The 18,356-nt window shown below is 39.2% G+C and overlaps 3 protein-coding genes across 8 annotated transcripts in view; 2 read left to right on the top strand and 1 right to left on the bottom strand.

Annotated features, from left to right (window-relative positions):
• si:ch73-374l24.1 (protein kinase C alpha type) overlaps positions 1-14,326 on the bottom strand; it is an 85,931-nt gene extending 71,605 nt beyond the window's left edge. For both annotated transcript variants that reach the window (XM_034893979.1, XM_034893980.1), the window contains exons 1-2: positions 14,076-14,326; positions 13,750-13,781 (exon numbers count right to left, since the gene is read on the bottom strand). In XM_034893979.1, coding sequence (XP_034749870.1) covers positions 13,750-13,781; positions 14,076-14,242 — 199 coding nt within the window. In that variant the 5' untranslated portion in view covers positions 14,243-14,326. The remainder of the gene's footprint in view (positions 1-13,749; positions 13,782-14,075) is intronic.
• Positions 11,955-13,319, top strand: LOC117957907. The gene is made up of 4 exons (XM_034893981.1): positions 11,955-12,092; positions 12,198-12,256; positions 12,324-13,222; positions 13,301-13,319. The coding sequence occupies exons 1-3, from the start codon at positions 12,070-12,072 to the stop codon at positions 13,211-13,213; spliced, it is 972 nt and encodes a 323-aa protein (XP_034749872.1). The 5' UTR covers positions 11,955-12,069; the 3' UTR covers positions 13,214-13,222; positions 13,301-13,319.
• Positions 14,327-15,527: 1,201 nt separating the features above from the next.
• Positions 15,528-18,356, top strand: part of cep112 (centrosomal protein 112) — a 98,587-nt gene continuing 95,758 nt past the window's right edge. For all 5 annotated transcript variants that reach the window (XM_034893978.1, XM_034893976.1, XM_034893975.1 and 2 more), the window contains exons 1-3: positions 15,528-15,650; positions 16,083-16,194; positions 18,034-18,224. In XM_034893978.1, coding sequence (XP_034749869.1) covers positions 16,095-16,194; positions 18,034-18,224 — 291 coding nt within the window. In that variant the 5' untranslated portion in view covers positions 15,528-15,650; positions 16,083-16,094. The remainder of the gene's footprint in view (positions 15,651-16,082; positions 16,195-18,033; positions 18,225-18,356) is intronic.

The following is an 18,356-nucleotide window of genomic DNA, read 5'->3' as shown; positions in this document are numbered from 1 at the left end:
AAGAATGACCAAGAAGTCCCCTGAGCTGTATCCCTTTTGCACAGGTTGAATGCATGATTTGATGGTAAATGCCCACATTTAGTATAAGCTCAGAATTGTATCTGCACATTTCTTTTATCGCAAGTTATATAGTTACATAGTTGATGAGATTTTTTAGGCTGGACCGGAGTGGTGGAAAAAGAGACAAAAGAGCTTGCACCCTTCTCCTCATTTTTACTGCTCTCAAAAGTGGGGTGATTTAGCTGGCCCATTGACTACATATGTGGTTTAACCTCACTTTCAGATACAATTACGCCCACTGCTCTCCTCCTCTCTCTGCCACTGTGTTTCTTACCACCCCTCTCTGACTCCACGTAAAGAGCTGCTCTCACAGACGGGGGCCTAATTTTTCACTCAACAGCATCCCCTGCCACACTGTTGTGTGAAATCGTCTGTCAGTGCAGCCGGCCAGGATAAAAGAGCTGTTGACACAGTCTGAACTGACTGTTCAAGGCTACCGTGTCTGTCTGACATTCAGTTTGCATTACAGAGCCTGCAAGGGTGTCGCAGTAATAATGTGCTAGATGGAAACAGGCTGTAGTGTGTCCAGTACATAGCTGTGTGTGTACAGTGTGTGACTAGGTGTAAGCAATCCTGCTGTGTGTTGCCATGAGGGCTGTGGTTGATGTATTGCTTACTATTCCTATGTTGGTCATTCTACACCTGCTTCAGAATCTGTTACCCAGGTGCATTGGACTGGGGGGGTGGGGGGTGAGACTGAGTACCCAGGACCCTGATGTGAGGAGGACCCCAAAAGATGCTAGAATGAATAGCTGAGGATGTGGGGAGGGGCCCATAGAAAATGCGTTTCCACAGGGCCCAGAAGTTTGTGCTATGTCCCTGATGTTACTACTCACATACATTTTACGTCCACATAGAAGAGCTAGACCATATGTTCATTTAGAAAACAATTCATGATTAATCGGTAAAATGGAGGCAAAAGTGAACTGATCAAAGTTCAACAAGCAGTAAACTGAGTTTCACATTCTTTTTCACCCTTTAAGGACGCATGCCAGAAACAGTCCTGGTGATCTGTAAGGAAACATTACAACTAAGCTCTCTTACTGCAGCATTAGCATTTCATCCCTCTGGCTTGAATACTGAACTAGCAGGGAGATTTGTCAGGCAGTTCCCTGATTATTTAATGAAGCAAGTTCACTATATTAACTATATATATATGTTTCACTATATTATTCCTAGTTTAGAGAATATGTATTGACGATGTAGAATAATAACATATGTTAAAGTCACTGAAAAGAAATGTGTAAGGATGAAGACTATCTCAGGGTGAACATCTTAGATAGTCAAAATGAGCCTCGGATAAACCCATTGAAACCCACTCACACCCTTCTTAAGGGCATGATAACAGTTTTATTAATAGTTTTGTTCTGGATGTCTATACTTGTACATGGGGAAAAGGTACCTGAGCTCAATGGGGTGCTCCTAAGAAGCGTTGTGCTGGGGAGAGACGTGTATGATGGACTTATGACGTTGTCGTTTATACCAATGTTTATTTGGTTTAGGGTTTGTTGTCTATTTGTTACTATTTTGTTGTCTATATTGACAATGTTTCACTTCACATTTGTTTAGGTGCCGCTGGACATGGATGTCAGTCACCTTTCACTCTCTTTGTGTTGGAATTTCAAACTCTGTGGATTTATGAGGACTATGGTTAACTGCTCCTCAGATCTCTGCAGGGTAAGTCCAGACAGCTGGCTAGACTGTCCAATCGGAGTTTCTGTTGCATGACTGAAACAAACTTTGAACATTCCCAAGTTCCTTCCCAAGGCTATTTTGCAGCGGCACTGTGGCTCTGTCTGGTGCTTAGCGCCGCCCAAGACGATTGTGACTGGTTGACAGAAATGCCAATAAACCAGAGCACGTTATTCTCCCGTCCCAGGATACTTTGTGGACTAGCCAGACCCTCCTTCGCAGAGCGTGGGAAGAGGGTCTGGCAATGTGAGACTACTATTTTGTTGAATTGTGTTCATGTTGCAAGTTGTATGTTGTATGTTTTGTATGTTGTTCAAAACAACATACAACACACGTTTGACTTCGACCAGCGGCGCTTAGCAGCATGTCATTCCCCCTCTCTACCCTTTCAAGTCTAAACTGTCCTATACAAATAAAGGCCTAAAATGCCCCCAAAAATCTTTAAAAAAAATAAAAATTAAAAAGTGTTCATCACAAAAAACATTGGTTTAATAATTTAGTTTATAAGCTGTGCACCTATTTGATAGATGGTTAATATACTGTTATAATCGTTAGTATAATCAAGTAGTATTTTGGCATTCACTCACTATTCTGTTTTTCTATTTGCAGACCGAGAAGACCCGGAGATGCTTTTTCATGAAAGTCATATGAGTTAAAAAAAAAGGGAAGTTGCCAACTCTGACAAACAAACAAGAGACAGCACAGAATATACTCTCCCTTATAATTTTATCCATGGGACCCCGGAGACCATAAACGCAGATCAAAAGATACAATTCCTTCCAAATCTAGCATACACAATGCCAAAAAAAACAAGCTATCAAAGCCCCAAAAGATTTTCCCTTGTGGTGACTGTTGCTATATTTGCCCTGAATGGAGCAAAGAGGCTGGGAAAGACCAGGAGGAGAAACAACTGTGACACCTTCAATTACAGTCTTGGACTTGACAGTGTCCTGTCTCCTGTCCTCCCTCATCTCTTCCCCCACAAGAGAGCACAAGGTGAACACTGCAGATGGAGCACCGGTGATTGTGAATGGATAAATTCAAGAAAAACAGGCTATAAAAGGAGAAGTTTGTATGTACACTGATGTTTTCAGAAAAGTAGCTGAGTCTGCAACCTGCTTCAATATGAGCTTATAACAATGTGTGAAAGAGAGCTGATACTAACCAGCAGTTTAAAGCAGCTTCTAGTACATTAACAGCCTGCCAGAAATACCGGCATCTGAGTATCATGCATAACTGTGGTTATTGTGTGAGAGAGTACTTTAATATAGGTGTGTTTAGAGGTATTCCCTCTAATGCCTGCTTAGAGTCTTTTCTGGAAATATTAGCAGCAGAGAACTGAGATATGGTTATTTTCACAGTAGCCTACATCATCAGCTGGCAGGTTTCCATGACATTAACACACAATTTGTTGCTGTGTAGTGTGTTTTTATGCACAGCTAAAACATCAACCCATTTATAGCTAATCCAATTCTCTATACCTAACAAATGTGTGTCATTTTTGACTCAAAAATAAGACATTAGCTAAATATTATATCATAATAGAGAAAAACGTACACTATTCCAACAGGAAACTATCCTAACTTAGCAAAGTAGCCTACCTGAGATCTCTGTAGAGACTCTCCTGGGAAGATGCCTTTATGTTGCATATTTAAATGTATTTTAATTAGGATTAAGTCATTAAACTAGCTCATTGGTTCAAATGGACAACACAGCTCATAAGATACATTTTGTTGGTAGATGTCTATACCTCCAAACAGATTAATGTGAGATCTGTAACAAAGATTAAGAATCAGCATAAAAAGGCATAAAATTAAGGTATTTTTGACAGCTTGACTAAAAGCCTTGAACCTTCAGCATTCTACACTTCCAAAAAATCTAAACCAATCTGTTTAGTGTTAACTGTAACCTAAAGTATAAGAACACATCAGCATATTTTAATTTGTTTACAGCAGGGAATCTGTTTTTGGTGGAAAATATGTTGACAGATGGACAGTAAGGTAAAACGAGGTGTGAGGATGACTAAGAGCTGTGCTGCAGTCTCTTACTGGGTGACCCTCAAACTGCACAACACACACACACATCGCACCACAGGAGCAGGAAGAAAGAACACAAGCTTTAGTAAAACCGGCACAGGCACACATTTTCTAACCCTCTGCCTCTCCCTCGCTCTCCCTGTATCCCTGCATCTTTGTCCTTGCACAATAAAAACACAAATGTGAGGGTGGAAAAGTCCCATGTGTCCATCTCATCTATGTACTTCCGCTATTATGTATTTTTAGTTGCCTTTTATCTGCACCTCACTTTAGTCTTTACAATAGGCAACAGTTCAAGTATTGGCCTGACACATTTATAACCTAAAACAACCATAACAGGAAATGAGAATATCAAAACAGACAGCAGTTTGTTTGTTTTTAAAGCAAAAATGCCACATAGTCTCTCGTTCTACTCACATGTGCAGATTTTCAGCTTTTCTTCGACATATCTGATAGTAAACTGAATATCTTCTGACATTTATTATCTTTTTGACATTTTACAGTATAGTCAAAATGATTAATCGAGAAAAAAACAGGCGGATTGATTCACAATGAAAATAATCGTTCATTGCAAACCTAAAAAGCAACGAGTGCAATGCCGCTACTATTGATTACTGCAGAGGTTTGCTAATCGAAATTCAAAAGATTTTTGGTATGCCACCTATTTAGGGTAAGGAATATAACAAATATACTATGATTCTTGCTAAAATAAAGTCCACTCATGTGGAAAAGTGAAAAATACACATAGTTTGAGCACATGCAATTTTGGAGAGGAGCACCCAATGAAAACCAGACTCCTGTGTTAGTTTTTGCTTTTTTGTCTTTGGTCCCCCAAGCATCATACCTGAGGACACGCCACTCTCATATGCGACACACCCAGCAAGCTTGAAATCCTCCGGAGTCTACATTGTGCTCACCTTATGTGGGTCAAGGCGACCTAAACCATTCCCAAAATAGCTGTGGGGTAATCACCGCAGGAAATCATTAAGCACATCTGGAGTGGTGAGACACATAGTGTAGAGGTGAGCAGCCCAGCTCTAAATTCACCGGGGAAAGTCTTTCCATCCATAAGACGCATTTACGTTATTGTGCCATTCACCTTGATGGTTTGATACAGGAACCGAGTATCAATAAACATTGTATACGTTTTCATGGCAACAGATGGTTTGGGCGGTTAAGAGGTAACGTCCAATAACAGGGTTAAATGTCTGATTAAATATAGGTCTTCTGTTCTGTGCTGATAGTGTCTTTTATATAAATCATTGGTGCACCATCTATTATGGATAAATCCAACATGCTGCCATCTCCCAGCCCACTATGAGCTCACACTGTGTCAAGCCTGTATATGGGTCAAATAATCCATGACAAATTCAAAGGCCAATACGAAACCCATCTAGAGGTGAAACCCATCTATCCAAAAAATAAACAATGCAAAGCCTACTGACACTATACTGGGAAGATTATCTTTAACAGTGTGGTAGGAAGTTATCAGCAGTTGTTGCATCTTGCATCTTTCGTCTCTCCTTTTGGCACCATTTTTGGAAACCACACAGATTAAATCACAGTGCTCTGACTGCTCCTCTCACATGGTATTGTTGTTTTTGCATACAGCACAAACAATTCTACACACATTCATTTTTTTGAGAATAGCATACACAATTTCTTAATCGTTCCCTTTCTGTACGGCCCTTCAAGCCCTCTCCAACTGCTCTTTTGCCTTTGTTAAAATAGATTATGAGAGAACAGCATATGTCATATTTTTACACAGCATTGTGTCTCAGCAAAAACACACAGGCAGCTCCATGACAATTAACTACCCACTCTCAGCTAAGTAATGCTGCTGAAGACCCCATTTTAATGTCACCAGATGACATTGTGTTATGCAAGCAAAAACATTGTGACATGATCTGCTGAGACAGTCTGTTAAAATGAAAATATTGCACTCGTGGCGGTCACTGCTGCACTGAGAATGGACAGAGTCTGTCAAGAATAGGCTATGAAATGGTGTCCTCCCTGTTTTGTGCTTTGGAGTACGATCACAAAGTGCTGCTAGTTTGGGTTTTCATAACTTGATTTATATCTTCATAGCACCTACGATCAAATTTCACCCACACAGGGTCACAAATGCATCGTCACAGCTACTGAGGCCCATTTTATATGTAAAATTGGAAGATAAGGAGGTTTTGTTGTTTTAATAGTTTTTTCAGTGCTTGGCCAGTGAGGTTGGCAGAAATTTGGCAGTGAGGGTCACACCCTGTCACTATAGGTACCTTGGCACACCATGCTGGCAAGAATTTACTATCTATTGAAGATGAGAAAAAGATATAGAGAACTTATGCTATTAATCAAAATGATTTTTAAGACGTGACACAGGGCAGGTTTGGTGTTTGATGCACATACAGACACACATACATACATTAACTCTGCCTTAATTGCTGCTGGTAATTTGTAATAAATAATGTGACATCATTTTGTTTTTGTACCTTTTATACACTTTATTTTTAGTTCCTTTATATATTTTGTGAAAAGCACTTTGAATTGCCTAGACAACGGTCATTTACAGCATTTTGGGGGGGCCACTCGTTTGCACTGGTCAATTTGACAAGCCACCAATGTAGACAGGGAAGAGCAGGATCCACGCCAATGTGGGATTTTGGTGGCCTTTAAAGCATAGAGCCCCAAAACTGATGAGACCTATACTAGACATACCAGAAATCATGTGTGTAGTTTGTATATTTGTAATTTTAGTCCGAATTCAACCGACTAAAATTACAAATACACCACTAGCCTAACGATGCACAGAACAAAACTAAAGGGTCTGTAATCCAAGAATGGATATGATCTTATAACATAAAACACACATGGCACACTTAGTTGCTACACCAGTGTTGTGTGAGAAGTGGAGATAGAGGCAGGGAAGAAGGTGAAGAGGAGGGGGCAACACTCAATAGTAAAAAGGGGGCATTTGAAAGTGGAACAGAGACAAGCAGAAGCAGAATTACACATAATTATCCGGGCCAGTTAAGCTTCCACTCTTGGTGTGATTAATGCTGCTCAGCTGGGAGAAGGTTTAAAATAGTCAATATATCAAAGTCTGTTTCAGTGATTTGTGCACATTTTAATGAGTCCTGAGCAGATACTTCTTAGACTCAATGCTAAGCTTAACTTGATAACTTTCAGGAGAAGTACAGTTTAAAGTGAAATTGAAAAGACTGCTGCAGGACTTTAAGGCCAATCAGGTTAGTTGAAAATGATTTAAGATAAGATTTTTGATGTGAAAACTCTCAGATGTATTGCTACTGTATACTGCCTGTCTAATTCAAAATCCATTACAAGGTTTATCTGGTGAGCATATGGCATGAGTTAGCATTTCACTTTCTTGTTTATCTGGGTGCTCATTATTATGGTGGCAGTAAAATCTAATTTGCTTTTGGATTAACATTTGAACCACTGTTCAGATAGTTCAAGGTTTGAGATTGAGTTTCAATCATATTCAGAGTTACTTCTATTTCTAGTATATATTTTTCTTCGCACTGATGATTGTTTTAATACAGAGAGAGTAAAGCTTATAATACACAAATGTCACTTCATTTTAAGTGATTAAATAAAGAAATAGTGAGCTAGGCTTTTAAATTGATGGATTCTCTCTTTCCTACAAATGTGGCAGGGTAAATAGTCAAGTGCCGCAGAGAGACACCCACAACATTGAGCAGGAGATTAATAATAATAAAAAAAAATCCACAATAAAGCCACAAGGCTTACATATATTTTGTAAGATTTAATGACACATATCTAGGCCATCTTAACACATAAAGCAGAGTGGAGCAGGAGGACCCTTCACATCCTGTCACTCGAGAGAAGCAGCGCTGCGTCTCAGCCCACCATTGTGTAAGATGTTTATTGTTTGGGGCTCCCCTTCAGGACATGAACAGCTCTCTCTCTCATGTTCCAACACCCCCACACTTCTGCTCCTTGATTGGTTAATGAGGTCCACTGCTCCATTCGCGGAGGAAGTGATTGGCTCTACACCTACGCTGCCATTAGGGCTCCGCAACGTTCTATTTGGGGGCATGTTTCAGCCTTCGTCATGCTAACTGACACATACATGATGTCGCCCACAGGGGTAACACATGTCCAAGAGAGTGTTCGAGCAGCCTACACCCAATTCCCTCATCTGTGCTCATGATAAAGATCTCATCATCATCACTTAGAAGAAGCAAATAGTCACAGGGTTGGAAATGAGTGTAGGCATATTGGCTACATTTGGTATGCAAATATATTTCAAACACAACAACAAACTAGGCTTGTTACAGTTATGAAGATGTCACCATGGAAGCAAAGATCAGACTTTAGAAGAAACACAAACAACATGGAGATGATTTATGCCAACAGCATTGTGAGCAAACATCTTTTCTTCTGAAATGTCCTTGAGCAAAATAACGGTTATCTCTTCTAGGAATTAGTAATTAATTGAATTTTGAATGCAATCAGTTAAAACAAATGGTCAAACAGTCAACGTTTGACTGATTGCGGTCCCTCTGCCTCTTTCTGTGAGATAAAGGACACTAAAAGATTATACACTGGACAATATCCATTATATCCAAAGGTTAATGAGTAATCATGTTAAATAATCGTGATTTTAATATTGACCATAACAATTGTGATTAGTATTTTTTCCATAATCGAGCAGCCCTACTTTATACCCGATTGTTTTCATATCAAAACCCATCTCTTTTCCTATAAAACATTGTTTAGCTGTCCAGCCACAACTTTACCGTTTTGGTACTCTCTCAGCTGTTTTCTGTGAAAAAGCTCTAAAACCCCAACAAAAACAGAAAGACACAGTTTGCATCTAGCTGGTGAACACATTGGATCGTTCCCTCAGGATTTGGTATAGACCAAAAACGGTGAAAGTCCTGGGAATTCCTCTTAACTTGTTGCGGAACATAAACTCAGCTCCACAGCTTGAAAACTTGATATTGATTTGGGACTGTATTGGGTGGAAGCACAGCCGAAGCAATGTCCCAAGTGAATATCTGCCTAGGAAATCGTCTGGTCTTAATCTGCATCGCTATTTGTACTCGTGTGAATACGTGGGCCAAAAGAAGTAATTAGGTTGTTGTTGGCTCACTTTTACTCACAACATGCTAACCGGCAACATAGGATTCCATTCACTAAGCTAAGCCAACCTGCAGCGGCACTGCCGGTGTTGCACCAAACTAAAACAATGTATGCACTTAGCCAAAAAATGTGTTGGCCAACCAATCTACAGCAAGGGGAGACAGTGACAAAGCCCTATTTCAACAAACGGGGGCTTGTTCCTTTAAAGATTTGCAAAATACTACGCTCACAACTTGTTTCGGCTGTCCCCAAGTGGCCAGAAGAAAAATTTGTTATTACAAGTTTAAGTCACTCTGATCCAATTACTTCAACACACCTGACAATCTTTGTTATTTCTCCTTACATGCAACTTGGCCACAATTTACAAGCTATTTTGTCATCACCTAGACATAATACCCAACACATTTTCACTTTGGGTCCAGTCTGCAGTAGCAGGGGAGACATCCTTACCTAAATTTAAATCAAATTTTAAAAAGTTCATGCCAATCTTCTTGAAGTTTGTATTCTTCACTTGAAGTGGTGGTGAATGAGGTTCATATGTGGCGCTTAACACTATACTATCTAGAATTAAATATACGTTATGATAAATAGATTTATCTCACTGGAATAGTTAACACCTACAGTAAATCCAGATCTTACATCTTTCTTTTTACTTTTTTTGACACAATACATGCACGAGCCATGCATGAATAATAAAAAATAAAAATAAAAATAAAAATAAAAATAAAAATAAAAATAAAAATAAAAATAAAAATAAAAATAAAAATAAAAATAAAAATTAAAATTAAAATAAGAAAGTAAGTAAGTAAGTAGGTAAGTAGGTAAGTAGGTAAGTAGGTAAGTAAGTAAATAAATAAATAAATAGAAAAAATTGTTATTTAAAGTAAAGTAGGTTGAGGTGAATGTAAACCAATTCCAAGAAAAAGGCAGTAAACGTGAGGCTGCTGAACAAAAAAGCAGTATGCATCTTTTTTAAGTTTTTAAGTGATTCATTCATCTGTAATTATGTAACCTGTGTCCTTCATCCCCAACCACAGAGGACCACACATCACATTACCTTTAACAATAAACAGGTACACCAGCCGCAAACCTGGGAGCAGCGGGCGCCCTGTTCTCCACCCACACAGAGATCCTTTAGTAATAAAGGCGTTTCCAAGGCTCTCTACTGCTTGCTGTTGCATTGTATGGTGGAGGTGGGTGATCACTGGATAATAAACCATCTATCTGGCTTTATAATGCACAGCAGGAAGCTCCAGACAGCCTTTAATCTGCCCACACATAAGAAACAATACACCTATATCAACCATGCAGGGAAATGGATAAAGATGAATGATCACAGGAGCCCCCCTTTCTCACCTTTCTAATAACTCAATGTTCTACTGGTGCAGCTGTACCTCGCACATGCAACATTGTCACCCTTAGCATCTCACAATGACTGTATGAAGTATATGGCTTTATGTTGCTGCCTCAGAGAAGAAGTTCTTAAAGGTTCAGTTCTTACGCTTTATGCATAAATAACAAGCTAAGCTAATATAGTATATGCCTTTATTTAGAGTCTCATAGTTAAACATATTTGAGTTAAAATCTGTTTAACAGTATAATTTCTTAACAATCCCACATCCCGTGTCTCCATAGTGGTATCAACAATTAAAAAAGACGTTATACATCCATCCCACAAAGAAAAAAGAAACATGTACATCAAGGCCTCTGGGGACTTTCCCACTATGTGGTTCTCAAAAAAGCAATGCATTTCCTAGGCACACTCTACAAGAAAAACATCCAACATCCTGTCTTAATCCAAGAACATGCATCTATCAGCCCACTTCCTCGGTGCATTCATGGTCAAGCTCCCCTGTCAGACAGTTCCTCGGTACACATGAGGAATTGAAAATATATTTATATTTTTTATCTTATACATATGTGTACATATATATATATATATATATATATATATATATATATATATATATATATATATATATATATATATATATATATATATATATATATATTATCACAATTTAGAACAAATTGAACATGAATTGTAATCTCTAGGCAATGTAATCTTTTTCATACATTTAAACAAACACACAAATTTGCATTACATAATGTTAAAATGGGCACAACACAACATATCCAGTCACATTCCCATGTAAAAGACATATGTGTCCATAGAGTGGAGACTGTTTCGTCAGAGAGTTAATTAAAGCCACAGATCTTCTCATTGCAGCATCACTCTGTTACGTGACCCTACAGAATGACAGTAGCGGCATGAAAACAACAAACATGCCAGTAAGTTTAGTGCAAACGTATACACAGTAAAATGTTGACATTACCACCTTTTAAATGCACAGCAGCTCTACGGTCTGGACCCTCCTAACACTGTTGACCAAGCCTTTAATGTCTGGTAGTTTATACTTTAAACTCAAATGCAGAAATCTTGTCACATCCAAAGTGTGTGGTAATCAAGTTGCTATGTATATTTTTGTGCACATAATGCAAATGAGGGAGGAGAATCCTAAGGTAACATATCTAACTCTGATTAGGCATGGTATATAAAGCAAGTCATTTCCATAAACTTAATTTTCTCCAGCCAATATTTGATTATTTAACATTTTTTGTTTTCATTTTGTGTACATGTGCCTTACTGGTAATCAGACTTTAGTTATTCCCATTACAACTTCATCTTGTTTTCCTCTCTTCTCACTCTTAGTTTTACCATTCCCACCTTCGGCTGCCACAGTATCAGATGTCTTGAGGGGAAATGTTATACTAGCAAAGATGGTGACAATAGGGTGTTGATTTCAGGACACGTGTGGCAACTTGACTCCATGTAAAAGCATTAAGTGGAAATCTATTATAGCCTTTTGACTCATCAAATCAAAGGAAGAAAGTTCAGAGATCTTTAAATAAGCAAACTCAGAAAACCTTTCAGTAGGATTGTTGTCCAGCTGCCACACCTGTTAACAATTTGGCCACTAAGTGCTCTGTGAGCAGCTGTTGCTAATGAGCATCGTTAAGTAAGTAATGGACATATAGGAGACAGAGCTTGTTTCAGAAAGGAAATAAGTTACCCTCAGGTCAAGGTAGGAACAGTGAGCTGGTTGTCTCGAACCACAGCTTCTAAGCAGTCTAGGGTGCTGCTTTTCAGTGAACAGCCATGGCGCTGGGACTGCTTTTTTGGTTGGTTTTTCTAATTGCTATTGAAAAAATTCTTTACATTTTATTTATTTCAATAAGCTTTAACAGTACACATTTTAATCAGATTTTTACTTTCTTCCTTTGCAGGGTTTCCTGCATTTGTTTTTTGCTGTTTGATGACAGTGCTGGATTACCGTCAGTAAAAGGTAATTTTCTTATTAATTACCGCATTAGGCCTAAGGCCTGTCATTCACCCAATTGTTAATTTTACAGGGTATGGTTATCCATATGAAGCTGACTTGCCTAACGTGGGTGATGCAAGAGAAGATGAAGTGGAGACTGGGCAGGCTTCAGATGACCAACCAACTGATCTCGATTACACAAGCTACAACAAACTTTCACTTGCACAATGGCCAGGTTTGGTTTCATCTCAACGAAACCTGCCCAACAGACCAAGTGCTCCTGCAGCAGTCAGACTGGTTAATGGCTGGTCCAGATACTTTGGTTTGGAAACCACCCAGGCGACTAATCCAACAAAGCCTCAGCCAGGCCCTGCTTCTACAAACAGTCTGCCTCCCTCTCCAGCTGGTGGCTCTTCTCTTTATGTTAGTCAAACTGACAACTATGAGCCCACCCTGTCCACCTCTCAGGCTGCAGAGTTTCCCAGCTTTGACTCTTGGAAGCCTCAGCTAGATGACATTGATTATGGTGTGATTCAAAACTCTGGTTTTGGTTCCCCGAAATTTAACTCTGATTCCAGTAGTGGTGGTGTGAGTAACATTCCTCGTCTTGTATATGAGGATGTCTTTCAATATCAATCTGAGGATCCTAGCCCTTCTGATACTGCAGGAGGGTATAGCCAAGTTAATTACATGAGCAAGGGCTTATCAACTGGAAGGGCCCCCATCGTTCCACAGGAGCTAACTAATGTAGGTGCCCAAATGGGCTTGAAGGGTTTTTGGCTTCTACAAAAAACAGTTGCTGACGCTCAAAATGATGTGGTTAACCAGGGAGTGAGTAAACCGATCCTTCCACCGCCTTCAATCTATGACAAGTCTAGGAATGGGTACCGGAAAGCCAGGTACATGCCAGCATTTCCCTATCAAATGCCTGTAGGCTCCAATGATGTCCAGAGGCAACCAGCTGCCCCAGAAGGTGTATAACCCTCAAAGGTGTGTCCACAACTTCAAACTCAATTCTCATTGCTTAATTCTTGTTTGAAACTACGCCTAATCCGGTTTGTCTTCCAGGGCCAAATGATTACAACATGATTTATTGGGTCTTAAGTTGCAGGTCAATTTCTTTTTTTTTTTTCAAAAGTAACAGCAATGCATGTCAAGAAAATAAACTCTGCTTTCTTGCTTGCAGGATGATGTGCCCTTGATGAAACAATAAAAACTTTAAAATACACGGTTTTTAGGTTGTGGTGTTCTTCCGTATGACTAGATATGCTGCTTCCATATGGTATTTGCTCATGGAGCCACCTACATTCACTCACAAATGTTAAACTTGGTATTTAGCCAATAGCTACCTTTTTAAAAAAAAAAAAAAAAAAAATCTAGAACAAGCACTTTGAGTTTGAAGCAGTGTTACTTATACCGGGAATGTGTAGCTGAGCTTGTCTATTGGGTTGATCACTTCATGCCTTTACTGTAGCCTACAACTGCAATGCACAAATGTAAACATGCAAGCGGGTTACCTTGGCATTGAAATCCTTGTTTCCCAAATCCCCTGCAACCAAAAACAAGTGTTAAACGATTTCTGTCACAGCAATAGGGTAGGTTTTCTATAGAAAACGGTTACTAAGGAAAATCTTCAGCTTTAATATGGTTTGGTGCATTATTCACAAAAAGACGTGCTTGTTGAAGCTATGGAAACCAATGCACAATTGAGGACTTGTATCATTTAGGCTAAACAGAACTTAATGCATGCAGCACAAGTTTTTTTTTTTTTTATCACGTCATGGACAAAATCTGCCATTATAGTGACAGACACTGTAGACAGGTGTGCATTAGGGGTGCTTACCATATGAAGTCTGTACAATGGCTGCAGAACGTCGGCTGCTTGAAAAATCTTGCAGTAAATTTGTGGTTTTTCACTTCATGCACATTTCTCTGCCGCAAAGCACCTTTGCGGGCGAATCGGTTCCCAACCCCAGCGGAGTCATTATAATGTAAAAGATGGTCAGCCATAATGGGGGCAAACAAAACTATACAGCCACAACTTCGTTTTGTCCCGACCAAATTCTGTAAGGTCCTTATTGGCTCGTCACAGCTCTTGACAAGAGGCGCTGTTCTGGTGAAGGAGCTTCTGACAGACTGCACGGCACGCCTGCCCTCTGCCTGGACTGAAGCTGAGCGCTTCTTTTTCATTCAAAGTGACGTCGGTGAAGTCTGCTTTCACGTGCTGTGGGAATATTTCACTTCATTTTCAGCACATTTATACAGTTATAGGCTACATTTGGAGGTATCTAGCTACATGAAATGACATCTAATGTTCTTTGTGTGTTGGTCTACTAAATTTGGCTCGTTTGTTAGGTAATGTACTTACAATATAGCCTATATGTTTCTTAACATACAATGTTTCTAAATCGTTCTATTGATAGATTCTTGTTAAGTATTCTCACTATAGGCCTACAGTTAGAAAACCGAAGTCAAGCACAAAGTATTTATGCTGAATTGATATCAGCGTTAAAATAGATTTTCTTGCTATGCTGTTTATCTTACTTAGATTTTATAAGTTCAATCAGTTTTGAGTGAATCTAAATCAAGTGACTGCAAACCTTTGCTACTTAAAAAACTCAGAACCACCAAACGGGAACGTTTTGTGAAGGTATAGCGCACCACGCAGGAGAACGTTACAGTTGTTTGGTTCTCTTAACGTTTAGGGAACGTTATAAACCGAGGAAACGTTCCATAAGCGTTAGTTTTTTGGCTTGGTTCGAACTAACCTTTAGAGAACCAAAACCTAAACTTCCGTAAACGTTCTGTTAGTGGGGTTAATGAATGAACCAAGGCGCCATATCCATAGATTTATACATATACACGTATACATCTTTACATGTCTATGGCCATATCCCCCTATCCGTTGCTGAACACCCCACGAACTAAAAGTGTTGTGCGCCATCATGTGGATTAACCATAGACCGTTATACGGTCTATGGGATTAACATTGTAGGTATTTTAGGATCGCATAGCCGTAGGTCTTTATACAATCCCATGCCAGTAATCGGAGAGGCACCGCATTTGTCTAACGTTCCATTTCATGTTGTCGATGTTGCTTGGGCTGAGGGTTGATTCTATTTTTAGTTTAAACATGGTGAATTAAAAAAGCTAAATGATGTTACTAGTGTGAGTTAATACATAGTATAGATTAAAGTCTAATTAAATATATTCCCTTAAAACAAACTGAGAAACAAAGATATAACATTTTAACGGCACAGAAAGCTATAGCTCCAAAATAGAGATACAGGGATAAAAAAAAGATGTGCAGTTTCTATGGCAACGGGGAGACGCCGCGTCTCCACGGAAACCGGATGTGGCGTAAGTGAGGACGCTTACTGGCGTTTGAACCGTTTTAGCGGCTAAATCAGTGCCTACAGTAAGTCTCACTTCAGTCTTAATTTTACCGTTACACTTTCATGATTAATGTGACCTTTTTGGCGTGTCCTTGGTCTGTTCTGGAAGTCTGTCAAAAATAACACTAAGCGACTGTTTTACAGGTCTGCTTTAGCTCGTCTGCTAGCTAATGCTTCTAACGTACAATTGCTCTCAGTTCCCCAATTAACAAGTTAACTAGCTAACGTTAGTTATAAAGTTAACATGTCATGTCATGTCACGTTATAACATTAGCTAGCTACGTGACACTATGTTACCCTCCCTGTTCCGACTAAGTTGCTAGCTAGCTAACTAGCTAGATCTCCACTCTCAGATCAGGCTATCTACAAGCACTCTTGTAGCTAACGCTAGCTAACACAGGTGACGCTATTAACTCATTTCTTATTAACCGTTGTATTCATTTATTCATCTCCAGTCCTTGGTCACCATGAGCAAGCACGAGGACTCATGGGATAGTCTGGACACTGAGTTTGACCATTTTCTACTGGATATGAAGCCATATGTGCTTAAACACCCCAGCAGGACAGGTGAGATAGACGTTACATCTCTCTTCGCTTACTGTGTCTCACCTTTCTGGACACAGTTAGCACAAACCTAGACTCCTCACACGCCCCCACACGGATTTTACTCATGGATTTCGCCCTGCTTTTAATAAAGTCGATTCATACACCCTCTGCAACAGCCTTTTAGGATTACAGGTCAACACAAACTAAAGTTGATAAAGGACTTTCTATAGTACCAGCCTCCAGCTCTTTTGAGCTCAATATCTGCAAGACTGTATATACTGTATGCACTATTAATACAGTGGCTTGCATAAGTTTACACACTAATGCTAAAGTTGATTAAAAAGAGAAATTCAAAAAAAAATTGGGAAATTGATCTTAATGCCTTAATTCAAATTTTTTGGGAAAATCTAACCTTTAAGAACCCCAATTTTCTTTCTGGATGAATGATGTATTACACATTAATACATGTTATTCCTTAAAATAGAGTGGGCGTAAGTATACTATATATACCCTCTGTTATACTGGCATGGTTTTATTTCAGTTAGCTTAATAGCTGGCTTGATTTGCATTGAGAGATGAGAGATGCATTGAGAGATTTGTTATGGTAAAGTTCCCCATGCCTATCTCTAGGTATGGTGAAAGATATGTGATGATTTGGGGTTATTTTAATTCCAAAGGCCAAGGGAACTTTATCAGGGTGCATAGTATTGTGGATCCATGAAATAATTGGCCTTCAAATATAAAAATGTGCCTGCCTCTATGGGTAATTAACATAGGGGTGTGTACACTTATGTCCCCTGTATTTTAAGGAAGAACATTTATGTATTAACATTATTACATTATTCATTTACAAAGAAAATTGGTGTCCTTTTAAAGGAAAATTAAGGCATTAAGATCAATTTCCAAAAGATTGATTGTTTTTTTTTTTATTACTCTTTTTAATCAACTTTAGCATGGGTGTGTAAACTTGTTTAATCCACTATATGTGCTGTGGGGGGAGACACAGTTTTAACTGCCACCGGTTGAACCCTTGTGGGTAAATGTGCAGGCAGTGGAAGCCTTTATTTACCTGGACAGCCTTATGTCTTTCTCCCAACACACTGACTCACTGTACAAGAAGGCACAACAACGCCTGTTCTTGCTGAGGAAACTCAGAGGCTTTGATGTGAGGAAGGACATTTAACAGCTGTGTACAAATCCTTCATTGAATCAATACTCACGTTCAACATCTCATCTTGGTTTAGTGTCATTTCTGTTAAGAATAAATCTAAGGTTTCATTGGAAATAAGTAAATAACTGGCCGAACCCAAACTTGATTATCAGTATTTCACACCCAAGCACCTGAAAGGAAAGGCAATCACATAACATAAGATCCCACTCACCACTGCATAAATAATTTAAGGTACTACCATGAGGCAGCGGCTAAAGTCCCTCTAGCCAAGAAAAACCCATTCTCAAATGAACACTATACCGCTTCGCACACATATGATGTCATATTTAAAGCTATAGTAGATTTACTGTCTGAGTGCTGAGGCCATGTCAAGATTGAATCTGAATCTTTACTAAACATAGCCTAGTTTAAACATTGACGTAGCAAACTTAAATGCTGGCTCTGTTTTGCGCTTTTCACTTGTAAGGAATTTGCCTTGCTGTATTTGGTGCGTGCATGTTAAAAAGGGAATACGCAAAGCAAATAAACAAAGCAGAAAGATGGAAGGATTTAAGGTTTAGTGCAGGGTGTGCAAAAATATTGATCAGAGACAGACAACTCCCGGAAATTAACCGACAAGATAATACATACATGTATTTAATTACCTATAATATAATTTCCCCTTTTCCCCTCTCTTCCATGGACCTCAGAACGCCAGCGATGTGCCATATGGATAAAGAAGCTGTGTGACCCAGCCACATGTGGTTCAGGTCTGATAGGTCGCAAGAACCGCAACATGCATGCCCGTTTGCTCCTTCACATGCTCAAAAGAGGGGTCCTGGAGAGGCCTTTCAACAGCAAACCAGAGCCTGGCAGTCTCAAGACACTCCCTACCTACATGGTAAGAATGACCGCTTCATGGAATCATAACTATTGCCATTTAGTAGAAAATAACTTACCACCTTTATTTGCAGTGTAATAAACTTTGAAAATACTGTTATAGTCAAGTTTAAATGAAGATCTTTTTTTTTAA

Source organism: Etheostoma cragini, chromosome 15, assembly GCF_013103735.1.
Source record: "Etheostoma cragini isolate CJK2018 chromosome 15, CSU_Ecrag_1.0, whole genome shotgun sequence".
In the NCBI taxonomy this organism is placed as follows: Eukaryota; Metazoa; Chordata; class Actinopteri; order Perciformes; family Percidae; genus Etheostoma; species Etheostoma cragini.
This window is presented reverse-complemented; position numbering and strand designations above follow the sequence as displayed.